At 47.9% G+C, this 15,565-nt stretch overlaps 1 protein-coding gene across 4 annotated transcripts in view; it reads left to right on the top strand.

Moving 5' to 3' along the window:
- The window catches only part of DNM3 (dynamin 3), a 186,414-nt gene extending 170,971 nt beyond the window's left edge, over positions 1 to 15,443 (top strand). For 2 of the 4 annotated variants that reach the window (XM_037404092.1, XM_037404090.1), the window contains one exon: positions 9,016 to 13,471. In XM_037404092.1, the coding sequence (XP_037259989.1) occupies positions 9,016 to 9,085 (70 nt within the window). In that variant the 3' untranslated portion in view covers positions 9,086 to 13,471. Of the gene's footprint in view, positions 1 to 9,015; positions 13,472 to 14,910 lie in introns of those variants that run through there. The other 2 variants (XM_037404094.1, XM_037404091.1) reach the window with 2 other exon arrangements.
- The last annotated feature ends 122 nt before the right edge of the window (positions 15,444 to 15,565 follow it).

Genomic DNA, 15,565 nt, shown 5'->3' with positions numbered 1-15,565 from the left:
TATATGGAGGGGTTTCAAAATCCTGCCGAATTTCAGGGGAAAAAGAAAAGCGAAGAATAACAATTTGATTCTGCATTTCATGCCTGTGATCAAAAGAATACATGGCTACACGGGTGATGCGAAGCCAGAGCCCATCTCAGGCGGAGAGACAGCTCTTCCCTCGACAGTATGTTTCCAATTCTGCCTGTCCAAGGACCCCAAAATCACCAGACCTATGAGAACCTTGGTTATTCTTCCTGTGATTGCTGCCCCGGGGGAAGGCACCCCTGTGTCATTTGTGACCAGTCTGATTGACATTTCTTGCTGAAATGCGCGCCCAGTAATACATTCCTCTCGCTGCTGGCTGCTTCAGGCAGGAGACTCCATTTATTTTTCCTTATCTCTTAGAAAGGAGCTCTGCTTTTCCCACTCCTCCACTGGCTCTTTTATCACTATTTTGGTTTTCCTTTTTTCAGCCCTTTCCGCGCTGTCGCTGTCCTGACCAGCCTGTTTGCTTCCTCTTTCACCTTCTCCCTTCGCTTGGTTTCCTGCCTGGTACATTTGTCTCCCTTCTCCTCGTATTCCCTCCTTTCCTTCTCACCATCTCATCTGGGTTTCTTTCCAACTTACCCCTTCTCTGCCACCTTTGTGAAACTGTCTCCTGCTCCTTGCGTTTCTGTTTTCTTTAAGACAGTTTTCAAACCATTACATGCAGTATTTGGCAATCTTTCTTAACAGCAGCCTGGTGTCAGTGGCTATGACAACCATTAGAAACACCAGCCACACCACTTAGGTAGCAGTGTAGTAGCCATACTGCCATACTTAGTAGCCATAGTGCCATGTGCAAAAGCAGTTGAGGAATACCGGTCATCTTACCTGTGGCCATCGGTCATCCTGCAGCTTCCAAAGCCATGAAAGAAGCAACATTCTGAATAAAGATAAATGTTGGAGGGATTGGCCAGAAGGGAAGTCAGAGCAGGTGTCGAAAGCATGCAAAATACCACAGCAATTCTTGCGGTTTCATTATAATTCTGCAATACCGATCTTCCCTGCCTGCTGCCCCTGGAGGGGTGGCTTCCTTCTAGGCTAGCAATAGGATTTTGTTCGCTGCCCTCCCTCATGTACCTCTCCTCCAGGTCTTGAAAATCAAGTAACACGAAGATCAAGTAACACAAAGCTCATGGGGTGTCAGATGTTGCAGCCTAGGTATTGTATCCACTGCCACGGACTCAGACTCCCATCAGCATCTCCATCAGCCAGAGGGAGGTTCTCCATATCTTCAGCAGTCTGAGAATTTTCTGGTGGGAAATACCCTATGACAGTTGAACAAATATCTCTGAAGAGTCACTTGTTCTACGTGGAGTTTAGGTTTGATCATATTTATTGTGTATCAGGTAGTTTTGATCATCTTTAGTATGGTTCCTGAGCTACTTGTTCCTGCCTTATTCAACAACAAAAAAATGTTTTTAAAATGAGGTGAACTAGGAGAGATCCGTTTAATCGGGACTGTTGCCAGTTACTTTCCAAGTTCAACAAAGAGGGTCAAGCTGGGAAGTGGCTCTTCGTTACTCTTACTGGAGGCCAGTCCCATGTGATGAGGAAGGGTGAGTCAAAATGATGCAAGAGGGAGGAAGACAGAAAAAGAAGGAACCTGCAAAGAGTTGAAAGAAGTAATTCTGGGATAAAGATGGGGTTGCGAGTGCAGTCCTCAAACACAGTGGCAGCCTGCTTTGGGAGTGTCAGCTGGTAGACTGAAGGAGTAAGTAATGTATTCCAGTATTTTCAGCAGAAGCTTTTTTTTTTTTTTCTTTTTTTTTGTGCTTCCTTAGCCTTTTCTGTCTCAAGATACTGTTAGTAGAAGGAAGTGGGTTTTATTTTTAGCGTCTCTCAACTTGAAAAAGGAAAGTAGAGTCAAACAATAGCAAATGTTGTTTGCCAGAAATACAGGAACCTGAAGATGTATTTTGTCCCAGCAATTATTTCATCTCATAACAGAGTAATTTAATGACAGCTGCCATGAAGGCTATGCAGGATTGGAGCAAAGGTGTTTAGCAGGAAATTTCTTGCCTTGTCCGAAAGAGTGGGCAGAATAGCAGTGCATTTGTAGCCTGTCTTATGCTAGAAATTAAAACATATGACAGTAAATACAGAGAGCAGTGAGGATTTGCACTTCCTGAACCTGCAGGCATCTTAAAAGGCTCCCCTTCAAACTCCTGCGCCTGGCAGGCTGTATCGGACCGGTAGTGAATGAGGGCACTCAATGGCTACGTTAATGACATTGACACTGATAATCACGTTAGTTGTCCCCAGGGACAAGAAGAGGTGCAGCTGCAGCGGGAGGTGACAGCAGGATGTTTGCTGCCTTTCTTGCACCAAGGTGAGTAAAGAGGAGAGAGGCAAAAAGGCAGAGGAAGGTCAAAGGCGAGTCGGAAGAACAGAGTGGGCAGAAGCAGGTGCGGTGTTCAAAGAGCGAGTACATGGCTCGTGCACGCGGATGCTGAACAGTATGGCTAAGCACAGACCAGTACACCAGACTTGAGCTTCTAGGCAAAGATGAGATGTTCCTCCTGCTGCTTTTGTGGCCCTTCAGTTATCATCCAGAGGAAGGTAGACCAGCATATGGAATGTATCACAGTGCTCCTGTCTTCTTCCACAGGCAGTTGTGATCCTCTGGACCATCCTGACCTGGAATTTCTGAAAGGCTGGGACAGTCCTCCACTAGTGTGTTGCACGCTTGTTTACTGGACATGTTCCCTGCTAAAGGGCAAACAAGAACACACAGTTTGTTAAGAATAATAATCCTTCTTGGTTGCTCCATTGAATTATATTTTTTTGTTTATTCAAGCTGAGTTTTCCATATGACACATTAATTCCCTGAAATGACTAATTTGAAAATGCAGCACCCACATAAACATACAAACATATTTGTATGCATGTGTGATATATGTTAATTTATGATGGTCACATATAAAATGTAGCTTGAGTTGCAAATGATAAATTAATCTAGTGGAGCATCATATTTTGGACCTCTTGGCCTCTGGAAGGGGTATCTGTGTTAAGTTAAACTGTGCACAGTGGAACCTCAGTAACCCTAATGCTATGGAACAGTGCTAGCATTTGAATTAATGGACATTTATTTTGCTGCAGTGTAATGGTGGCTAGTGGAAGGATACATTCTTCCCATGCACTCTTTCTTTTTTTCTTTCTTTCACCTAAAAGAAATAGGTATCCAATAAAACAGCACAATCTAACAACTTTAACTTGCTTCCACTTCACACAAAAATTGTTCCACTAACAGAAGGTTGCGCTGCTGGGTCCCCTGGAGGAGTGAGGCTGAGCTGTGCACGTAGCTGAGGTGTGTAGCAGGGAGCCCCACACATACCTGTTCAGCTGAGGGGCCGCTTCAGAAGCGGCAGGCGTCCTCGAACGCCGTGCTGGCTGCTTCAGTGCTTCCCCTCCTGACCTGCCCACCAACAGCAGCCCTGTGGGCATGCTTACCAGTGACATGTCGTGGCTGGAAAAGTGGCATCTTCCAGTGCAGAAACAAATTGAGAACTTTTTACTCTCTTGGGCCGTTACACGGGGATGAGGGACCATCTCATGCAGATATTCCCCAACTACTCTTTCCTTCCATCACTGCTGAGTGCTGTTCCTCATTTCTGTCATAACCATCGTCTCCTCCTGATTCTTGTCCACGATTCCTGCTTTACTCCTCTTAATGTCATCATCCTTTTTCTGCTTTTCCTACTTTCTTACAACCTCTGTCACTAGTACCATGTGCCTTTTCTCCTCTTGGTTTTCCCTCTTCCATTCACGGTGCTTTCCCCTGCGGTGATGTCCGGGAGACTGCTGTAGCCATGCTGCATCTGCTGTGGGCCAGAAGGAGGTTTCAGTGTGTGCATGGACCATAGACTGATCAGGCCACATCTTGCCTCTATTCTTCAACGACGACGGTTAGTGTAGTTTCGCTTCTGGTTTGGATTTTTTCCAAATCCAGAGGCTGATGGAGGTGGGAGGGTACCATACAGAAGTTAGATAGGTTGATACAAGAACCAGGAAAAGCAGTGGCTAAGTTGTATGTGTGTCTCAGGATCTTACTGAAACAGGGAAAACTGTATAAAAATAAAATTAGTCAAGGCATTATAACGATCCCAATAACAAGCGACTTAGTCTCTCTAAATTGTCACCTGAATGAGAAACTCCATTTATTCCTCACCCGAAGTCAGTCACTGTTTTATCCTCTTATTGTATGCCTGACAGGCAGATTGGTGTTGACCCCTAAAATAAAATTTGCCTGTGGTCAGACTTAAAAGCCGCTTAGAGATTTTCTTTTAATATTTGCTCATTAAATTCTGCAAAGACAATGTCACGTATCAGGAAACTCCGATGGGGCAGTGTTATAGGGAAACCAAGACCATGGTAAAGGGAGAGAATAATGGACTTTTGTTTACAGTTTCAGATCTATAGGATGTATCGTAAAATCTAGTTACGTGTATGCCTTCCACAAGTGTTCTCTGGTGGTCACAAGCGAACGAGAATGTAAAATGTAAGTGGAAATGAAAGCCTTTTCTTTAGAAGTAAGTTAGCTGTGCTCTGAGGAGAGAAGCCATCTCTGCGCGGGGCCCCCGCAGTAATTGCAGCCATGCCTTCCTGACAGCACACTTTGTGGCCTCGGCGTGGGGAGCGATAGCACTTCTCAAAAGGCAAATGCTGGAAGAGCTCCCATATGTTTCTGATCGAATTTTAAGTCTAGACTTGCTTTATTTAGTTTCTTTTCTTAGAGGCAAAAACTCTGCATTTGCCTAGTTGAAGCTTTTAGGAGTTCTTTTAAAACTGGGAAAACGGGAGGTGCTGCTTAGGTTAAAAAGAAATGTAATACTTTTCCGTTTTTACAAAAAGGTTTTGCACCGGGGTAAGAGTTACCCTCCGTTCAAAACCCCACTGAGCTCTTCAAAGGGGGAGTCTCTGCAGCAACATCAGGGAGTTATTAAATACATACTTAGTCCACAGTTTTCATTGGTAAATTCTTTATGTCTGCTTAATGTGAGCTAGTTAGAAGAACTGATTCTTTCTGCAGACTCGTTTACTCAACCCTGGGGACCTATGATCCCCTGCCCCTTTAGCACTAACTTTTACAAACACTGTTTCCCCCTTTTTTTTTTTTAACAAAAAAAAAAAAAAGCAAACAAACCCAAAAAAAACCCCCAAACCACACTAAACCCACACACACACAGCAGACCGAGCAGCCCATTAAAGGGGCCAGGCAGTGCAACCTGGCCCCGAAACTCGGAAAACCCAGCTGATATGTCGGAGACGATAACCAAACTGGGATGCCTGCAACAGTGACATTTTTCTAAGGAGCTTTCTGTGAACCGCGAGCCGCCTCTGGGGGCCTGGGAACAGCTCAGCACCCCCAGCGCACCGCCGGGCTGTCCGAGTTGGACCGATAACGCGCAGAAAACGCCGTCCACGCTGTCTCTTACCGCTATCATCTGTTGGCCACAGACTAAACATTTAGTTGGCCTTAGTCACATATTTCCTCACTGCCGTGGCAGCTCGAGCGGACGAGGGGTCTGGGGGAGGTGGGCTTTGCTCCAGTTTCCCTCGCCGGTGTCCAGAGGCAGGCTGGAGCTCCCCCTGCCGCTCCGCCGGCCCCGGCCCCCCGAATCACCCGCTGGCGGGGGCTGGGGCACCGCTCCGTTACGTCTTTCTCTTTTTCTCAGAAAGCGGTGGGTGCCGAAATCATGCTAGACTTCCCGCAGACCTGCGCCTTTTGGAGGTGCCCGGGACAGAGGGGACACAGCGGCAGCAGATCTGCAAGGAGCGGGGCAGTGCGGGCTGCCGGCTGGGTGCTCTCGGGGTGCTGGGTTGGGTGCTCAGGCTCCCGCACCCCTCCGTGGTGCTGCGCCTGTGCTCCCAGCACGGCTCCGGGCGTAAGGAGGGGTGGGAGGCGAGCAGCTTGGCTTCTGCAGGCTCTGGGCTTGAGATTCCTATAAGGGGGGGGGGAAGGTCTGAATACAACTGCCAGTGTAAAAATGGTCACGGAATGACTTATCACCTTGACAGGGAAATGTGACAGGTGACATCTGAGCTTGTCCTTCCCTTCACTTGAACTTGAGCCTGGGCTTGTACCAGTTGATGGGGGGCTTGTGAGGGTGAGGGCTCTCCCCCGAGCTGGACCCCCGCGCTGTGCTCGAGCACGGCCCCCCTCCCCGCGTTACCGGCACAGGGAACGGAGGCGGCCCAGGGGGGCTGTCAGGGCAGGGCTGGAGGCGAACGGTGCTTTTGCACGTCTTTTCCCAAGCGCTGCCTTTTCCCGAGCATCTGCTGCTCCTCTGGAAGGCACCTCTGATCTCCAGGTGGGGGTCCCCCCACCCTAGTCCTGGTGTGCTGGGTTAAGGAGCAGGAAGGAAGCCCTGAGCGACCGCAGGGGAGCCGGGCAGCACCCCTCGGGGGGGCAGAGGAGAGGGCTGGAGCCAAGGAGAGGTCTGTCCACCCCTCCTGTACATCCCTGCCTGCACCCGTTGGGAAGACACACACAAGTGCGTATCTGCAGAGCATCCCAGATACACACGTGCATCTCCACCAGGAGGCATTTCTGGCGTGAAGGGGATGGAGAGCATGGGCTGGGGGTCCCCTCGCTGAGAGTGTGCGACAGGGGAGAGGCAGCAGGGTCCTCGCCGTGGCAGCGGCTGCCTCTCGGAGAGGGCTCCCCTGGGAGCACTGGTGTCCCCTTGGAGCCGTGTGCTGCAGTGGGAACCAGTCTGCTGGGGGCTTCTGCTGCTCAGCTCTGGGCTGGGCTGGAGCGAAAATTCAAAATAATGGTCAGAGTGCGACACCAGCTCTGCTCCGAGGAGGGAACGGGGCTCAGACCTCATCTTGGTTCAGGTTTGGTTTGACTGATTATGTCCAGGAAATCCTCCCGCTGAGCTCTGCAGTTTCTGATTCTGCTGGGCTAAATAGCAATGTGGCTAAATTACATTATTTGAATCCAGTGTGCTGCGTTCAACCTGGTATTAAAATGCATGCTTGGGCTTGTATCTTTTAAATTTGATATGAAGACAGCTGTATGCATTTTCCCTTGTTTGTAAATTGTATACACATGATACAATGTTTTCAGTAAGCGCTAAACAATGCAATGTGAGGCATTTCAACAAAGGAATAATTTAATGCAACCCAGCAGAAATGCAGAGCCTTAGAAGTGGTTCTTCATGAAACTACAAATTTTGGAAATGGGTCCAGAAGACCTACACTGGAGCAACACAAGAAACAATAGTTAACACAGTAACATTTTTTCTGTAAGAAAAATACACCATGAAGAAATTATACTTTGCCTATTTTTTTTTAGCTTGTTGATTTACTTGATCGCTTCAGTTGGCATATTTTGTATTTGTTGCATGTTAGGGATTAAAATACTCGTTTCTTCACCAAAAGAGAATACTGTCCTACCAGATACAGTTTGAGCCAAGCAAGACCTTTTTTTTTTTTTTTTTGTCAAGTGTATATTTGTCTCATATATTATTTCCAGTTCAAAGAAGATTAACACATTGTTACATTCTTTTCATCTGGTGTTTAGCTTTAACAGAATGAGACAGTTGCCTTTGTAATCTTCTTCACAGACAGGATCTGTCCTACTTTTGCAGGTGGAGGGTGGCATTAGAGGGGGCTGTGCAATTTGTCCTGGCTGTTAATGAAGCTGAAGCTAAGTGGGTGCTGAAGGGCCCCCAGCTCCCCACCACACTCGGATCCCGGAGCATCCCTGCGCTCTTGTGGTGATCTGGGCTGGGTTAAAGAGTAAAGAGAGAGCTTTAAAGAAAACGGGGAGCAAAAACACTGTGCGAGAGATGGGTAGGAATCACTGCAGCAACAAAACCCTGCTGGAGGGTGCTGCATCGCTAGCTAAGGGGCAGGCTGGCTGTGAGAAACAGGCTCTGCGGTGTATTTATACAGCACAAAACAGCGCCAGGCAGCACCGTCTGAGCTAGCGGGGGGCTGGAGGCCAGACAGGTATTGTCATCGCAAGTTCTGCACAGGCTTTGCTCAGCGGTGGGGTGCTTTAGCCCAGGCGGAATGGAGCGTTAACAAAACAAGAATGGTTTGTTTAAGTAAGCTGATGGGAGCTACTTCTGCACGGCACTGACAGAACCCACGTACCCTAAATGCACACAGAAATGTGAAAGGCGATTACGTAGCTACTGGAGAGAATCTGTCTACAGCTCTGTCAGAGTCGGTGTGCCGTCCTGGGACGAAGCGAGGGAGGGAAAGGTCTCAGGCGGAACTGTCCCTGCTCAGCCTGGACGTGCAGGAGGATGGGGTTGCTGCTACCCGTTGCACTGCTCCTCTGATCAGATGAAACGCGGGGGCTGGCAGTACGCAGGAGCCTGTGCTGAATCAGCCGTTTGAAACAGGGGAATAAAGACCCATAAGCCTTCCCAAAAAATCTGGGACTGCCTTAGCAGTTACTGAAGTTAATAGCAGAATGCATTAGTGGTAAATGAATGACTCCAGAAGGCATAGCCGCAGACAGCATTTTCGTAACTGACATAAAGTTTGAAGTTTGTGCCTCTGTTGGGGCACATTGGTGTGGCTGCGGTTGGCCAAACTGCATCAGGTTTTTCTGCTTCTGCAAAGAGCAGCTGAAGTTGCTGCAAGCTGTCTTCCTGCATCCAACTAGCCACTGGGAAACCTGCCTGTCAGCCTGCTCGGTGGCTCTCTGGGCTGGGGCTGACCCCTGCGAAAGCAGGAATGATCCTCCCCTGATGGTTTCTGAGACAAGGAGGTGACTGTGTTTGGGGAATACCCAGGCTGCTGGCCAGAGAGAAGAGCTGTGTGATGCACGAGAGGGCTAAGGCATGGTAGGCATGAGGCAAAGCCATTGCTTTCTTATAGTGGATGCTTAGGACTGTCGTGCTTCAGCGTACGTGGAAATAAAGTGGTTGTGTTTAGGAGCATGTGCATGTTCACGTAGTGACAGCAAAAGGTGCCAAGTTTGTTCTCAGTGTTTGTGCTTATTGTTTCTTCTCTCTTTCTCTCCAGTCGAAGACCACCCCCTTCACCTACTCGGCCCACTGTAATTCGTCCGTTAGATTCATCCATGTTAGACTAAAAGAAGCTTCTGGCATGTCGTTCGTTGTTAACCAAATACGTGGAAAAAATTGCTTGATAACTGTTGCAATAACCAATGTATAGTCGCATGTATGGACATCTATAGGCAAGTAACAATTTTACTGATATACTCTCTGTCCATTCTGCATTGTATATGAGGTCTTAAATGTTTGGGGAAGGTGTGTGCTGCCTTGACTTTTCCTTTTGCAGTAGCTGATGTTAGCTAACTTACTGACACGTCTTCACCCAGGCAGCTGTGCTGACAGCCCTGTGCAGTGGATGGAACGCTTGCCTTGCTGTGCAGTTGTGCACGTGTTGCTTTGGTCTGCCTCTTTTCCCCCTCTTATCTGAAAGGAATCTCGCTTTTATTTGTACCTTCCAGGTTTTCTATTATTTGGAATTACACACTTATGCCCATTTTCTCTTTTAATGGCTCAACCGGGCAAAGAAAAGCAATGTGGTTTCTTACCAAGCTCTTCTGAAAGCCCCACGCTTCCATGTCTCTCTTGCAAGAAGCTTGCTGGATGGCTGCTTCTCCCATAATTTCTTCTTATCCGAAGTCTAGTTTTGAAGGAATGCTGTTAAACAAAAAGGGTGTGTATGGGACAATGCATGTTCTGCTTTATTTCCACGTCGGCAGCTGACACGCGAATTTGCCTGGGTGGCGGGTGAGGACCAGGCTGCAGTGCCCCTGCTTGCAGGGCTCAGTGTGGAGCCGTCTCACCCTGCCGCGAGGATGTCGAAGGGCAGAGGTTTGAAGAGCCGCTGCACGGCAGAGCAGCGTGTGCCAGCTCGCCTTGTCCTCTGCTAGTGCTTGCTCCCGTTCGTGCTCCCACTCGTGGGAAGCCTTGGGGATTCTGTGAGTGCTTGTAAGACGTATAAATGTACCGTGTGGCAGGATCCAGAGAAGTGGGTGTTGCTTTTGGCCATTTTGTGAAACAGGAGGTATAGCTATAGGTACAGATATAGGTATATGCAGAGTTGTAAATGGGCTACCGCTCTGCTGCCCACTGTGTGAGCCAATTCATGGAGCTGTGGCCGAGGTTTGCATCTGAGCTCTCCAAGGGAAGGGTCTGGTTTGGATGCGAGGTGTGTGCTCACGCCAGTTGATAAAGTTCTGCTGGGCCCCTTTTATATAAAGATTCTCTCTTTCCATCACTTGGGAGTCCTGCATACCTCAGATCAGAGTCGCTTTATGCAGCTGGCACTGAGAAGCGCTCAGCTGCGCATCCTGGCAGTGGGTTATTTTAGCAGATGCTCACTTGCAGAGGTCCTCTCTGCCTCTTGTTTTGCACATTATATATTAATGCGTTATAAAAACCTTCTGTCTTAACTGCATTGCTTCACTTTAAACGCTTAGAATCAGTGTCACCCCTATAGCTTAAAACTCACTGAGTTGACAGAATTAAACTAGAGATGAATTTGGCCCTGTTTCTTCAGAAAATATGAACTGCTGTTAGTATGATTACGGTTATAGATCCCTAGACAAAGCAATGGGTGGTTTCAAAGACCCTCAGCATAATCAGTCTAATAAATTTATTGATTAAGACTGCATGTGAGGCTCTAGTATGCTGTAACCCCATGGTTAGGAAGAATCCAATCAAAGAGCCACAACAAATGGGGATTTAGCCTATTAAGTATTCCCAGGCTGCTGATTAGTTGTGCTCACCACTGAAGCAAATCGTGTTTCAGCTTGCATAAGAGAGACGAGCTTGGGAAAGCATCATGATTTGTACATTAGCTTAACTTTAATTTCCTGTCAACCTTATACTTGTGATACACGCCTGGGGAGCCTAGAGGTCAACATCTGAGGCACAGTGGAGATGGAGTTTGTCAGAGCACCGGCATCGTGGTGATCTCAGAAGACTGCTTAAGTGTTGGGAGAACAGGCCCAGATCTCCAACACCAAATGCACAGAATCAGCTTGCAAGGAGAAAAAAGTAAAAAAAAAAAGGTTGCAAACCCAACCACAGTCATACTGATTTTTACTACCAAAAAAACAAAAGAAAAAGACATATTTTGATGGTTTTTCTTGTGTTCTACACAGTCTTCTGCTGTGTTGCACTCTGCTGTAACATGCAATGCATCTATTAGATGCATTTTTGTAAATGGCTATGGTAGTCCCTGCTGTTGCCTAGCTGGCAAAGCTGTACAGAGTTTATCAGAACCCTGCTGCTGACAGGCAGCTGCCTGCTGATGGAAAGCCGGGCTTAGTGCCTTAGCCACAGACGGTCACTTCAACCCCAGATTTTGATGCTCATTCAGTGACGTTGCAAGGCCGTGGTCTGCGTTTATCCCACCGTACCCCAAGCACTCGCCTTTGTCATCCGAGGACCCCTTTGTCCAGCAGAAAGAGGCAGCACCTCCAGAAGGTGATTCAGAGCTGTGTGGCTGCGTGAGGGACGAGGGCGGTAATGCCAGTAAGTCAGGAGCCTCAATTAGATGACATAGGTCCTGGCATAAAAACACGTTTTTAAATCCTCTGTACTTGAGACTCCTTAATTTCCTTTAATGATTGTTTCTGTCGAGCATAAGGAGGTAGGTAGCATGATTCAGCGCTGTCCTTAACTCTGTCCCCCAAGAAATGGTGTTTGTCAGCAGTAATCCTGGATTGTAAATGAAGATCTCAGGGGTGGATTTACCCAAAAGAGGAGGCGGCAGCAAGGCGCCTGCGGCCCCATTGTCAGCACTGTCTGGATCTGCGCTTGATGGGGAGGTGGTGGGACACAGCTGCACCACCCTCCCTCCCCTGCATCCCCCTGCACATCGCATCTGGACCTGGCCCTGTACCCTAAACACAGCGCTTCTAGATGTGCAGGTTAATAATTAACCTTAAGCACAGATCCAGGGTTTGATGATTTTACCCCTGACTTCTTGCATATATGCTTTTCAAAACAAACTAAATCAAATTGTTGTTTCTAGGAAAAATGCTAAGTGCTTCCCAAGAAACTGCCCGCCCCCCCCCCCCTTGAGCGAGCAGTGTTCTCCCAAGCTCGGCTCCTTTCCTCCTGCCCTGCAATGCCTGGAGCAGGTTGGTCCGTCCCGCTCGCTCCTGGTGCTGCCGAGTCGTGGCTCTCCCGTCCCTTGTTCTCGGAGGAGCTGCCTTGGCCACAACTCGCTCCATGCCTGAAGGACAGCAGGACGAGCACCCCACGCATCTGCTGGAGGGACTGGCCGCTGCCCCCTCTGCAGACACCCTCACGGAGGCTGAGCCCAGCCTGACCTCCCGGATCGGAGAGCACAGCTTGTTCTCCTTTCCTTTCATCCACTCCCTCTGGCAAAGCCCAGAAGATTGCTGGGAAGCAGTGGAGACTCCCACTAAGCAACAGCAGGGTTTCTGATCTTACGTGAGGTGCATAATGAGCTGGGTGATGTACGTAGCTAAGTTTCAGGAGGGTGCTCATCTAGTATTGCATTTAGGCTAAGGCTGAGCCTCCGCCTGGAGAACATGTTCCACCTCACCTCGTGGTGGCTGGCGAACAGCTGAGGAGCCTGCACATGCCGTAAATAGCTCTCGGCCTTTAATCTCAAGGGATCTGGTGTCAGGATTGAAAAGATTGTATGTTCAATGAAAAGGCTCGTGTACATAGTTAATGTGTGTTTATTTTATTGCTGATCTTGTTGCACTTTCTGAATAAGCCTCATAAAAGTAGATTATTTATTATGTTAAAGGAGATACATTATAAGTTATGGCATCTCGTGTTATAACATAGAAAATACTATACTCTCTCTCGCAGACAGCTACACTAAACAACATGTATACTGCATACTGAGATTACTGGCTAGTTCTGTCTTTCTGTCTTAAAATAGTCCAAACCTCCTGAACTGGAAGCAGCGCTCTTGCCCTGGCGTGCCGGGGTGGCACCCAGCCTCCTGGTGCGCTGGTGGCACCGTCCCCCTCGCCGTGGCAGAGCCGCCTTCCCGGGCTCTAGCAGAGCAGCTCCCTGTGTAAATGAATGTCACTCTGCCTGTCTCTCCTCTTGCTTTGTCTGCAGGCGAGCTGATACCGATGGCTCCTCCCGTCCAGACAGTCCTCCACTCTTGCTTGATCTATGATTTGTCCCGTCTTGCCGACTGTTTGCTTTACTGCCTGTCTCTTTACTTTTCCAGGATGGCGTAAATGATGACTTCTTCTTGTAAGAAGCAAATGCTTAATTTCTTTCTGAATTTTGCTCTGTATGTTTAATGCTCTACTTCATGTGAGCCAGAACATCTGCCTTTGGTTTCATATCTGTAAATGGTTCCTGGTGTTGACCTTTGAGCACAGCAAGTCAATTCCTGAAACCATGGTTGTTACTGAGCATCACATTACACCTGCTGTAAAAATGTTATGCTGCATTTCTGAACCTGAAATAAACTGTAACTCTTGACGGGCTTTTTATTATTACTTTCTGGATGTGCATGAGTGGTCTTCTGTCTCTCGCAGCACCAGCTCAGCATGCCACACTCCGCCCCTGTTGGGACTGCAGTGAGGATTTATTGGAGATGCGCCTTGCATTGAGATCACTGGAGATGCCATTAAAGGGGGAGATGGGGGAGATGGAACCCATGGGAGGCATTCAGCCTGCTGCCCTGCACGGGGCTTGGAGTGCCGCAGAGATGTTTTGCTGGGAAATGGATGAATGATTTTCAAGCAGTACCTGGTATTCATTTCATCGCTGGGGAAAGCATGTTTTGGGGAGATTCAGAGCTGAGCAGAAAGGCCAGCGTCCTCCAGAGCAGGAGCTGGAGCAAAAATGTGCACGTGTATGCGTTATGTGTGGAAGGGATTTCTCCCTTCAAGTGCTTGTGTACGAATGTGTAGGTGTCGTGATTGCTCAGTTCCTCCTCCAGATCCGTATGAGCCAAGTAACTGGAATCTGTGCTGGGAGGGGACGGTCTGTATGGCACAAGCCGTGCAGCCGCTTCCTATGGGAGAGGACGTTTCTCACTGAGCCCGACAGTCACTACGTTGGTCCTTAGGTTTTGGGAAAGGGGGGAGCAAAGGGTGGGATGAGCAAGGCAGCAACACCCCCATTGTATTCACTTGCTTGCTGTAGTGTTTTGAGATTTTTAATTTTTTTTTTTATGCTTTTCAATGGCTGTGGCTGAGGCAGCCTGTGCACTCCCCTGTGGTGAACACGTGTCCCATCCCGTCTGGCTGGAGTATGTCACATACCCCTCTATGAATTTGGTTCCTGGCATGTTGGTGGGCGACACGAGTGCTCTGTGCCGGGTGGCAGGAGGAGTATCCGCTCTTCTCTAACCACTGCACGGGGCCATCGGCTGCCAAGGGTCTCTCCTATTCAGGCTGGCAGTAGATTCATTGCACTGCCCTCGCCCATGCTTTTAACCCTTCCCAGAAATGTCCCTCCCAACGCCCCAGTCCAGCCCGTGGCCCATCTTCTTTGAGCCTTCCCAATTTCATCAGAATCTCACTTAAAAAAGATCTACTCCAACAACAGTGTTTGAAGCAGATAGTGGTGCAAATTTTAAGGTTGGCCATGCAGAAAAGCTCTTCCAGAGGATATTATTTGCTGCAAGACAATTAGAAAGCCCATGACCAGCGACCTCCACGCTTGTGATGTGATTGTCCTAGTTCTCTGGCGCCAGCGAGTCAGATGGGAAGCGGTGAGGATGAAAGCTGAGGCTGTGCTGATAGCCAGCTGATTCTAATCTTGCTCTTGCCCTTTTCCTTAATGTGCATGTTCTGTGCCTTTTTCTCTTAACCTATTTTATTAAGATAATTTTGTGTATGAGTTGTTTTACTGTGTCTTGACCTTTTGTTTTAAATCTCTTTTCCCCCTCTCCCTGTGAATTTTGGGTTATTTTTTGTCTTTTTTCTAGGCGACGTCCGCCAGCTGTTCCAGGAAGATCATCCTAACACACGCATTTCTTTTTTGTTACATGCAAGCTCTCTTTTTTTTGGGTTGTTTTTTTTGTTGTTGGGGGTTTTTTTGTCCAAAATTATCTTTAATTTGCACTAGCCTATTTGTAAATGAAAGATTTTATTTTCAGATGTTAATAATAAACCTGGATATAAAAAAAATAAAAATTCTGACTACAAAAAGGAACTTGTGCTGGTTTCCTATTGAAGGGTCTACCCACTCGTTCCCAAATGGAGCCATTCATACCCCATGTGAGAAATTGCCTGGGCTCTGTGGACACTCCCATCCTCCGGTGTGGTGGAGGGAGGGACGTTCTGCTAGGATTCTACCATGGCTTCCGAATTCGTTAACCACCAGGATTGCTCCACATCAATGCCTCTGGCTTAGCGTTAGCAGATAGAATAGCCAGCCCCTTTAACAACAAGAGTCCTAAAATATGTCTGTAACACCCAGCAGGCAGCACCTGGCTGAGCAGAAGGTCAGAGAAGATTGTAGCAGTCTCTAGACTGATGAATCTGCACGATTATAAATAAATCACAGCTGCTCTGACCATTTTTTTTCAAGCTAAACCTCTGAATTCCTTGCGAGCTGACCTCTTTGGAGCATCTGAGCTG

This window comes from Falco rusticolus, chromosome 11, assembly GCF_015220075.1.
Source record: "Falco rusticolus isolate bFalRus1 chromosome 11, bFalRus1.pri, whole genome shotgun sequence".
NCBI classification, from domain to species: Eukaryota; Metazoa; Chordata; class Aves; order Falconiformes; family Falconidae; genus Falco; species Falco rusticolus.
This window is presented reverse-complemented; position numbering and strand designations above follow the sequence as displayed.